Here is a 12,679-nt window from a genome sequence, read left to right on the forward strand (position 1 = left end):
CAATATGGATGAAAGAAGATGATGGGTATGAGATAGCAACCCAACAATTTTAAGATATTAAACTTAAGACTATATTTTAAACTTTCATATGTATTCTTTTTTATTTGGAATGAATGATAAAGATTTACACCGATACATTTATGTCAATTTAAGGAAGAAATGAGAGTAATTCTCTGCAATAAGGAACTATAAATCTGTGATATATTAGTTTCTTTGGCTTTTACCTGTAGATTTATATATAGCTATGTACGCATTACAGTAAGTTCAGAAATTATTTTTTTAAATATTGAGAAAATTGGGACAGAATGAAAACTGAAATCAAAACTTATATTTTAAATTTTGCTATTTTTATCATAGTTCATTTGAGTTCTATAATTCTTAGAAAAATATATATAATTCTTCAACAAATATGTATAATTAAAAAGCTTGTATGTGGTAGATGAATTTTATATCTATGATTTTTTATTGTTGAAAATAGGAACCCTGACAATTTTTTAAATGAAAGTATTGTCTGTAAATAAAAAAGCTGACCATTAGCTCTCTGTTGTAAATATGGTTTACACAATCTGTCCCCTATTGTTAAACAGAGAGAGGTACAGGTTAATAATGACCTTTACAGCCATTCACAAGTATGAATGAAAGTCACTCTTGACAAAGATCATCTCCATACATATTTAAATTATACTGTAGAATTATCAAAAGAAGAACACCTGACCAGTTGCTGTCAAGGTCAATTCATTCACTTAGCCAGTTATTTGATGTCCGTTAAAGAAAGTAACATTAAATCAAAATTGGACAACGTTAAATGTTTAATTACTTGAGCAAAAATTCTGAAATTTATGATCAGCAATTGCCATATATTCTTAGATGAATATATACTCCAAAATAAACAACATAATTTAAAAATCTGATTTTAATAAAAAAAAATTGAAGATTTATAGAACTCAAACACACTATACTACAACTTAATGTGCAGAGTTTTAGCATTTAACAAATTTGCATTATTGTTAATTGTAAAAAGTTATACAATTATTATAACAAATTTCACATGAAATAGAATTTATTATATTAAAAATTTTCATTTGCTACAAGGGAAACATTTTAACCTATCTGAACACAAAAAAAGACATAGTATTATTGGGTTATCTCCCCTATACCATTCAATTAAACTGTATTTTTGAGGAAAGTATTGGGTCATAGTATTGTGATGCAGAAAAAAGATATACAAACTGTTGATAGAAAATATATGACAAAATCTAAAGTTAATTGTTCAAGTGAGGTGATGAAATTTAAAAATTATTATCTTAGTTATAAATATTCAAAGAATCCAAAATGAATTAACTAATCAGCACTATCTTCTGTAATCTTAATAGAAAAGGATAAAGTCATATCAATAATAAATGCACTGTTCTGTAACTATATCTATATTATAATTTCCAAATATAGTTTGAAAGTGTTGTTTTTATATATCTGAACCATATTCTTTTTACTCTCCATAGGGAATATAGGTAGTGTTAATTACGATGATGGTTGGTGATAATGAACAAACTATATATTATCTATGTCATTAGTCAGTCTCAGTAAAGTGCAACAAAGTAACAAAGTTAGGGAAGAACTATTAGATATCCCCCCTGTGTCCATATGTGCTTTCATGTATAAATCTAGTCATATCTTGAGAACTTCTTGGCTTACAACCATCAACTGTTGTATGTATTAGCTTCTAAATGAATACTATATGAAAATAAGGAGATGTGGTATTATTGCCAATGAGTCAACTATCCACCAAAGTTCAATTGAAGTGGATGTAAGCAATCATAGGCAACCGTACGGCCTTCAACAATGAGAAAATCTAGTATGTGATATAAAGAGAAGGGCATTTGATTGCTATTTTATGGATTGTTGACTTTGGTAAATATTTATAACCTAAACCATACTTAAGTTTTACGTTTTACTACATATCTCAGCCAATATTCATACTATGATCATATAAGCTCGTGTACAAATGATATAATGAATGTTTTATCTAAGTGGATATCTCAGTGGTTGTTGTTTGTTGATGTGGTTCATAAGTGTTTCTCGTTTCTCATTTTTTATATAGATTAGACTGTTGGTTTTCCTGTTTGAATGGTTTTACACTTGTCATTTTTGAGGCCCTTTATAGATTGCTGTTCGGTGTGAGCCAAGGCTCTGTGTTGAAGGCCGTACTTTGACCTATTATGGTTTACTTTTTACACATTATGACTTGGATGGAGAGTTGTCTCATTGGCACTCATACCACATCTTCTTTTATCTAATCACTGCTGATGAAAGTCCACAAGGGTGATCATCTGACCAGTGATTCAATTTAAAAATAAGGAGATGTGGTATGATTGCCAATGAGACAACGTTCAAATGTCATGGATATAAGCAATGTTGAGTCACTGCACGGCGTATGGCCTTTGACAATGAGAAAACCCATACAGTATAGTCAGCTATAAATGCTGTGACATAGGTCCAGAGTTATAGAGTTGTTTTACACATTTAATTTTTTTTTATAAATTCTATGCTGATATTATGTTAGTTCCACAAAAAATGAGTTTATAGTCCTTTTAGGGAAATTTAATTGAACTTTGGAATGATTGAGCAGTGCTTAATGTTCAGTTGCAAATATTTCATGCATGTTCAGGACGATACATGTATGAACATTAGATATATATTTGGTTATTATTTTTAGTCTGAAGCTGAGCTCAGTATTAATCCAACTTTTGGTTTTGAAATTTTTGATTAGCTTTAATCTGAAAATGTACATCAAACATTATACAAAAACTTTGATTTATGAGAAAATTGAAATTTATTTTATAGAAAAAAAGACTTGAAGAAAATTAAGAAGAATCTGTGAATATATAGAAATTTTAGTTCCTAAAGATTTGCACAGATTTTCTGAAAATTCATTCAAATTCAAAAAATAAAATTCATATAAACATAGAAAAATTTGAAGTCATTATACAATTAAAAAAAAAAAAATGTCCATTTATTTTGGCATGATTGTTGGTCACATTGTCACATTTTTTGTTAACCAGTGATTTGTGTTGATACTGCCCATTGTTGGAACTCTCTTTCTATTTTTGTTCTTCTTGTATTGTTGGGTTTTTGTAAACTAATTTTATAGACTTATATGTTATGTATAGAAGTGCAGATCACCATCTAGTGTCAGGAGTAACACAATTCACCATCTTAGCAGTATCAGGGGTAACACAATTCACCATCTAGTATCAGTGGTAACACAATTAACCATTTAGTATCAGGAGTAACACAATTCACCATCTAGTATCAGGGGTAACACAATTCACCATCTAGTATCAGGGGTAACACAATTCACCATCTTGTATCAGGAGTAACACAATTCACCATCTAGTATCAGGAGTAACACAATTAACCATTTAGTATCAGGAGTAACACAATTCACCATCTAGTATCAGGGGTAACACAATTCACCATCTAGTATCAGGGGTAACACAATTCACCATCTAGTATCAGGAGTAACACAATTCACCACACTGTAAAAGTCGTGCTTAGAAATTAAACACTTGTATTACATGTTTAGATCTAAACGTGTTTAGGATTGTGTTTAATTTCTAAACACATTTCTCAGTAAGCACATAATATCTAAACATGTCTTGAATTTAAACACTTTTAATGTGTTTAAAAATGAAAGTGTTTAGAAATTAAACACTTTTTCTAAGCTAAACACGATTCTAAACACAATCCTAAACACATTGTACTGAGACACGTTTAGATCTAAACATGTAAAAAAAAGTGCACAAAAGATGTGCTTAGAAATGTGTTTAGGATCTAAACACCATTTTTACAGTGCATCTAGTATCAGGAGTAACACAATTCACCATCTAGTATCAGGAGTAACACAATTTTTGCCATATATGGAGCAGGAATTGCTTACCTTTCTTGAATACTTAAGTTCATGCAAATATTGTTTTTTTGTATGGTTTGTGTTGCTCATTCTTTTATTGTTATGTTTTAGAGCATTATTTGTCTTTTCTCTTTTCTTGTGTTGTCTTTCCTAGATCAATTTAAGACTTAATACCAGCCCCTAGTTATCTTCAAACTTTACAAGAAAAAAGGGGGATAATCATTAATTTGTTGAGACAAGAAATAGATTATCTTGGGTACAGTAATGTCATGTTTCTATCAAGGGACCATTCATTGTTATGTTTGATTATGTTTATAAGATTGGTGTTGTTATGTAATATATTGCTGTAGATCAAATGATCAATATGAAATGTATGAATTAAAAGTTTTATGCAGGACACAGTCAGGAACAAGATTTCATCTGTTTATTGCTATTTAATGACAATACTGTGTCATATGTTTGATAGTGGTAGTATAACATATGGTTATACATTATTGTAATTTGAAATTTGTTTTTGTATGTGAAGTTACTTCAAAAGGATTGAAAAATAATAAAGGACTGCTGTTATAAGAAAGCTGATTGATTAAGGATTGGGTGTTTTTTTTCTGTCTATTGAATGTCTCTGTTTGTCTGTCTGCTGACCCTGTATGTTTGGCAGTTTGTCTGTTTATAAAGTGTCTCAGTCTGCAATGACTGTCTGTCTGTTTAGTGTCTGACTGACAGTATATCTGACTGTGTCTGTGGAGTTATTCTTTCTGTCTGTTTTGCTGCAGAATGTATTTGTGAGTGTCTATCTGACTGTCTCTGTTGAATGTATCTGCCTGTCTGTCTGTCTGTCTGTCTGTCTGTCTGTGGAGTGTCTTTATCTGTCTTAGGAATATGTCTATATGTAATTCTATGGAGTGTCTCCGCCTGTCTGTCTGTCTGTTTGGCTGCAAAGTGTTTCTTTATGTGGGGTGTATCTGTCGATCTGCAGAACCTCTATATCTGACAGTTTGTGTGTTTACATATGGAGTTTGTCTGACTGTATTCCTGTTGAATGTCTCTGTCTGTCTGCTGTAATGTCTTTGTCTTCCTATAAATATATTCTGTCTGTGTTCTATGTTGCATTGTATAACTACAACCATGCCACAAAATATTGAAAGAAACTGTTGCCTATATCTATAGGTCTGTCTGTCTGTCTGTTGAGTGTTTCTGTCTGATTGCCTGTCTGTCTGTGGTTTATCTCTGTTTGTGGTTTATCTCTGTCTGGTTGTGTTCAATATGTCAATAGATACCTTTAAACCTGTCAGCAAGATATTGAACCAAACTGTTTTAATGGTCTTCATTAAATTAGTAAACATATTTACCATGAGGTAAGGATAACCTTATTCGGGTTAGAAGTCAAAGTTCCAGCTCAGTTTAAGAGTCAGATCAAAATGTTGTAAATACATTATAGACTTACATATTGCTAAAATAATTTGCTTAGAGACTTAAATATTTCTGTAAGCTAGAATTCATTTTTATTATGCAAAGTGTTTAGACATGTATTAAAGTTGTGCACATTATCAGAATTTTGATTTTCTTTTAAATTACTTACTCTTCACATGATGTTGAACTTTGCTATTTCTGTGCCCCCCATGACTAAAAGTCATCTAGTTTACCTTTGTCATTACATAAATAAGTAAAAATGCATTTACGATGACTTTTCATGTCAAAAATACACTTTTGAATTAATGTTTTATTAGTCCAACTTTTACTTAGAACAATTGTTAACTGGATATGGCACTCTAAAATGTACATATAAACATTCACAATATTTTTAATTCGTTATAAACTTTATAAATCTTGAGTTTTGCAGTTCAAAGGGAACAACAAAAATAAATTGTACTACATTATGGAATAAATCAAAACTGTTGTCTTTGCATCAAATCTGTCTATCAGAGGCCAAACTTTTAACTTCAACATCACTATTTACTGAATCTTTAGTCCACTACACTTTATTCAAGCCTGTTGTGGGGGCATCATCTTTGTCTAGTTAATTTTTTGTGTCAATTGTAACCTGTATTTTTGAAATTGTTAAAAAGTTGAATCATACTCTTTGTCATTATCAAAGGTGCCTCAATGGTGGAGTGGTTTATGGTAAACATAGATATTTTTCTATTCATAAACTTTTCACACAGGCAGGGTCATATTAGCACTTCTAACACACCCTTCACACTAATGCTGCTGTTTTCTAAAATTTTCTCGCTTAAATATTCTAGTGTATTTTCTATAATAGAGAAATAAGCGAAAAAAAAACCATCTCGAAAATTTTCATGTTTACAACTTTTACCGTTGTTGATCTACAGTGATTACTAGATCTACAGTGTCAGTGATTACTAGCAAGTCAGCACTGATTACTAGATCTTCAGTGATTACTAGTTCTACAGTGATTACTAGGTCTACAGTGATTACTAGGTCTACAGTGATTACTAGATCTACAGTGATTACTAGATCTACAGTGTCAGTGATTACTAGCAAGTCAGCGCTGATTACTAGATCTACAGTGATAACTAGGTCTACAGTGACTACTAGATCTACAGTGATTACTAGATCTACAGTGATTACTAGGTCTACAGTGATTACTAGATCTACAGTGATTACTAGATCTACAGTGATTACTTGATCTACAGTGATTACTAGATCTACAGTGATTACTAGATCTGCAGTGATTACTAGATCTACAGTGATTACTAGCCAGTCAGCACTGATTATATGAGTTTCGAACACCACTCCTAGAAAGCTGCACATGTTCTTGACTTAGAACTTATTTCATAAAGGATTGCCAGTTTTCCTGCAGAAACTCCATGGTAACCCCTCTCCCTCCACCAATAAAAACTAGGTAACCCCTCTCCCTCCGCCAATAAAAACTAGTTAACCCCTCTCCCTCCCCCAATAAAAACTTACTGTCAAAGATTGATGCTAGTGGTGGTTTACACCAATAGTTAATCAATCAAGGACAAAATGAATATATGGTTTAGTCCTTTTAAAGGCAATGCATACATTCATATTGTTAAATAAATGTGGCTGTTGTTTTGTAATAGATGTCAAATCAAAATAAAAAACTGTCATGTAAGAGGAGAAACAAGGGTGTGGCATGAAAAAAAAACCAATTTCTAGGATTAATTTGACAAGTCCAGTGAATTAAACACAATTTCCACTGATTTGTTAACAGCTGTTGTATTGTACACTTGTAGAATTAAACTACTAAATCATTTGTATAGCCTGATTGCCTACATTTCATGTACATGGAGATACATGAAAGTAAATCAGCTGTTGTTTTTTAGTATGACAAATGTAAAAGCATATCGTAAAAGTACATTAAAGTTTATTTGAATACCATAAATAGATTGAATTTTTCACTGTTCAAATCATTATTGTAATTGCATTTAATGAAATGTACATGTATATTACTTCAAAACCAATTTGTCTACCAAGCCTACATTCTGTTCTGCAGGATAATCACCCTAGTTTTATAATCAGAATACATTTGTCAAAACACATACAAGATTTGAGCTATTTTACATATTATCAAACCTTCAGGTCAAGTTAGACCTGAACATTTTGTTTTCTGTGTCCTTACGCTTGAAGTTAGGATTAAAACAAGATGTAGATATATGTGTGGGCAAGGATTTCTACCTCACGACATTTTTTAACCCACAACAGCAATCATTCTTTTTTTAAATTCTTGGTACAGATAACTTTTTTTGGAAAGCAATCTTAAAAAGACCCAACTAAAACCTAACCCCCTCCCCCTCCCTTAGAATTACATTGCTGCACCCTTAGACTGATGTGACTGTACTGCTTTACTTTTTCTGACATTTGGTTGGTTGTCTGATCTTAAACTGAACTTTTGACTTTTTTGGATTTCCAATTGTTTGCAGGGATGGATCCATGGTTCTCAGAAAGAGGGGGCCTATGTGTCTATAATGTTTAAATTCATTTTTGCAGATTTTATCAGAAAAATTTTTTTCCCATCAAAAGGGGGGTGCATCCCTCTATGCCTTCCCCCCATCACAACTGATTTGGTAAAATCCAGTATGATACAGATAAGACACAAATTGTCAAAATATTTATAATAAAGGACATTTTGTATATATACTTTATATCTAGTCTAGTGATCAGTGTTGTCTTTTCATTTCTTCAGCAGAGTAACTGTCTGGTGACAACGTTTTTAAAGCTTTTTGCTTTTCACTTTGATATAATTTTTGTCTGTTTTTTTTACTTGGTGCAAACATTTTTTTTCATTTTTCAAAAAGATGACTTTTTCCCTATCCATTTCAGGGTGAAATTTTAATAGAGGCCTTGTAACCAGATACCCTAAAGAATTAAGATTGGGTCCTGAAAATATATAATGGCCACACAGCCTTGAGTTACTGATAGACTGATACCAATAGTCTGTCTACCTTAGAAAATATTTGTATTATAAATCTTATTCCTTCTTCTCTCTCTCCCAACAATCCTTCATTTTATTTGTTTTTGATTTCCCATTTCATATTCTTTTCTTTGTAACTCTACAATTTCCTTTTTTCATTTAATTTCCTTTTCATCCTCATTTTTAATTCCCCACACATCAGGGAATTCCGTTTTCTTCATTTTAAAACCTTTTACATTAAGAATGTTTATTCTGATAATGAAGATTACATTATCTTCCATGACATAAATATTAAAATTTCATATTGAATGTTTTATCCATCAGAATCATGCTTGTGTGATTTAATAGTACACAAAATGAAAAGAAATGCATACTAAAATGCAGTTTCTTTGTATAAAACAAAATAATTATTTTAACATGAAATTGTATTCCCATTAGTAATTTTCACATCTAATTTTTTTCTCAAATATTGTTTCAATTGTATAACAATTTATTTCAAATCAATACAAATTTTAACATTTATCCCAACTGAATAAAAATTTGCAATTTTTATGCATATTTCTTTTCAATAATTTAAATGATTTTCATCAATAAGTAATTAAATCTTCATATGTGCAGGACTTGAGTTATTGATCCCATCTAATAAATGTTGTTACGTAATATTATATTTTTCTGTTTATCTTGTATCAAAAAAAAAAAATAGTTGGCAATAACATTTTAGTGGAAAAAATCATCTAGCTTCTCATGACTGCACAAAATGCACATTAAAAAACCCTAATCATTCAAATTTACATTCTATAAATAGAATTACACCTTGCACTTCACCATTTCCTGGTTTGGGGGATTTTAAAAATCTACATGCATGTCAAATTTTAACACAAAATTGATTTTTAAAACTTTTGGTTAGCTACTTGACTGCAAATGTATTTTTTGCCGTAGAGCTAGGATTGATTACGTAATCGTACTTCTGTAGTATAGGAAGACAAAATTGCAAACTCTATGCAGACCTGTGTTAAAATTGATTAGATGCACATTAAATGCAGAATTTATTATTCACAGTAGGGCATTTCCTTTCAATACGAACAGATGAAATTTACATTCAGATGATGGTTCTTTTTTATTTGAACTAGATCTTCAGTTAGTAATTGTTTAATTGAAATAGAAATATTAGGAAGGACCTATTAGTACTGTTATGATACTAAATATGTGTACAAGACATAAATCTATATAAGGTTGAATTAGTTCACTGTGTAAATTATGTGTAGTGCAGAAAAAAATGTGTGCAGCTGCAACGAATGCATGATTGGATTTAGTGAAATTACAAGTGCATTGCAGATCTGAATCGTAACATTGATTTTTCTTAAGGATATATTTAGTGTCACTTTGAAACTTTAATCATCTTACGCAGTAGAGAATAAGACTGGGTCTTAAGAGAATGAGATGGACCCATGGTTTGAGAACTTTAAATTGATGTTAACATATTGGTTGATGTCTAACAGGGATCCGACAATGGCTGAGGCAGCTCTGACGTCTAGAATGGCACAGCCCTATCTACAGTCGGCGGGGATGGACATGCAGCCGTCCACGACATCGAACCAAAACATCACAGCTGGAAACTTTCCCATCCCGACATCTGTTCACCACCGACCACCAACACCATCACAGTATCATCGACAAGATTCAGGTTTGTCTTCTCCTTTTTTTTTTAGAAAAAGGGGGGGGGGGATTTAAGGGGGACAGGCTTTACAAGAAATATTTTTTTTATTATAGAGAGATTAACTCTCCATTTATAAGTCAAAAAGAGGAACCTATTTGATATATGAAGTGTTTTTTACCAAAGAAAAAGTATGTCATATGAGTGATTTGAAATTACATAATCCACTTTACATTATGAAATATTTTCTCACCAATTTTATAAGTATTTTTAAACAGGTAAACTATCTATATTCTTTACTTGAAATTGATTTCTTGTGTAAGAACTGTCCCTGTTACTTTCCACCTCCTATATATTTAAGTTTTTTGAATTTTGAGAACAACACTTTTTTTTATATTTTACATATTTAAAAATTTTAAAATTAGAAAAATATACCATAGGTATTTTTGTTTATTCAAGATTCTGATAATGGTCGTGAACCTTCTTTTGATTTTGCTTTTATATTTTCTGAGTTATGTCAAATAAGCATGATATTTAATTAACTAGGGTATATAGATATATGTTTACGTGGATCCACCTGTCGGACATTGACCTGTGCTGTTGGATAGTCATTTTCACCCTACATTATAAATATGCTTTTACTTCTAGTCTGTTTAAGTACTTTTAAGTTAAAGTCGCTTGTTAAGAGAATAGGACCCCTCAAGTTAAACAATCAATGCCACAACTCTTTAAAGAAGAGTTTGAAATATCCCTCATACTGTTAAATTATAAGACATACACATGACTTTCATGTCTTGAGATATTTATCTATTAATGGAAAGAGATCTGATGAAATTGCTAATCAGCCGCTCTATTTACAAAAAATCTAAAGAGTAAAAGATCTTGTAAGTCATACACATTTCAGTATTACTTACGATTAATTTCAATTGTAAGATTTTTTGTGAAAAGTGTCGCTGCTCTTAAATTTGTAGAACATGGTGTATCCTTTAGTTTATCTGATAAGTAACTACAAGAATGTTCTGGGATATTCTCCCTATTGAAATGAGTCTTTTCAATATGTTAATAAGCCTGTCACATATATGTAGAAACCCATTTGGTTGTTTCGGGCTCCTCTTACTTTATTTTATTAGCTTGTTACATAAATACATTTGATATCCCAATACAATTTGACTGTTTAGAGCTCCTTGATTTTATTAGCTTGTTACATAAATACATTTGATATCTCCATACAATTTGAATGTTCAGAGCTCCTTGATTTCATTAGCTTGCCACATAAATACATTTGATATCTCTACAGAATTTGACTGTTCAGAACTCTTTGATTTTATTAGCTTGTCGCATAAATACATTTGATATCTCAATACAATTTGACTGTTCAGAACTCTTTGATTTTATTAGCTTGTCGCATAAATACATTTGATTTCCCAACACAATTTGACTGTTAAGAACTCCTTAATAATATTAGCCTGTCACATAAATACGTTTGATATCCCAACACAATTTGACTGTTCAGTACTCCTTGATTTTATTAGTCTCTAATGTATGATTCCTCAGAATATTGGACTGTTCTTGGGTCCTAAATTGATTTAATAATTTTTGTTAATTACCATGTAACATTTATGTTCAATGTATACAATTTTGTGAGGTTCTTTCACCTATCTTAACATGTACTTAAACATTAGTCTTTCATTGGAACTGTTTTATTACTAACTTTATTTTAGTCGAGTGAATTTTCAGAAGACAAAATGTTCCAAATGAGTGCAAGTCAGACCCATAGAATTAATAATCAGTTCATTATTGACTGAAATAGGATATAATACACATGATAAGGATGTGTTGATGTATGGAGGAACCAAATTAGAATTGCAGGTTTTGTTTGTCTGTATGATTAGCTGCTAGTGATAAAATTGTTGGTTAACAAGCAGGCCGAAGACTTGCAGTTTTCCTTAAGGGTCTGTTAAAATGGTAAAAATTATAATCATATAGACCTGATATCTGTCAAATAAATCTGGAACTAGGGTTCCTTAGAAATATCAGACTCTGGTGATAAGGTATACAAATTAATACTTTTTCAAGCTGCAATATTTGTTTTGGGAATGCAACTGAGCACTCACACCTTGAGTAAGTATCAATTAATAGTATATCAGTTCACATGTACCAAGCATCAAATGCTCGTAGATCAACTCACATCCACTTGGTAAAAAATACTGGAAAATCAACTCGCATGGACCAAGTATGAGATACTGGTAGACCAACTCACATGGACCAAATATCAAATACTGGTAGATCAACTCGTATGGACCAAATGTCAAATACTGGTTGATCAACTCATCTGGGCCAAGTATCACATACTGATTCATCAACTCACATGGACCAAGTATTAGAAACAGATAGATCAACTCATATGGACAAAGTATCAAATACGGGTAAATCAACTCACATAGACCAAGTATCAAATACTGGTTGATCAACTCACATGGGCCAAGTATCACATACTGATTCATCAACTCACATGGACCAAGTATCAAATACTGGTAGATCAACTCATGTGGGCCAAGTATCACATACTGATTCATCAACTCACATGGACCAAGTATTAGAAAAGTGATAGATCAACTCATATGGACAAAGTATCAAATACTAGTAGATCAACTCACATGGACCAAGTATCAAATACTGGTTGATCAACTCACATGGGCCAAGTATTACATACTGATTCATC

The 12,679-nt window shown here is 31.5% G+C and overlaps 1 protein-coding gene across 1 annotated transcript in view; it reads left to right on the forward strand.

Moving 5' to 3' along the window:
- The first annotated feature begins 245 nt into the window (after positions 1 to 245).
- LOC127719478 (zinc finger transcription factor lin-29-like) overlaps positions 246 to 12,679 on the forward strand; it is an 88,949-nt gene continuing 76,515 nt past the window's right edge. Inside the window, exons 1-2 of the mRNA XM_052225627.1 lie at positions 246 to 258; positions 9,803 to 9,987. Coding sequence (XP_052081587.1) covers positions 9,813 to 9,987 — 175 coding nt within the window. The 5' untranslated portion in view covers positions 246 to 258; positions 9,803 to 9,812. The remainder of the gene's footprint in view (positions 259 to 9,802; positions 9,988 to 12,679) is intronic.

The sequence above is a fragment of the Mytilus californianus genome, unplaced genomic scaffold (genome assembly GCF_021869535.1).
Source record: "Mytilus californianus isolate M0D057914Y unplaced genomic scaffold, xbMytCali1.0.p SCAF_11, whole genome shotgun sequence".
NCBI classification, from domain to species: Eukaryota; Metazoa; Mollusca; class Bivalvia; order Mytilida; family Mytilidae; genus Mytilus; species Mytilus californianus.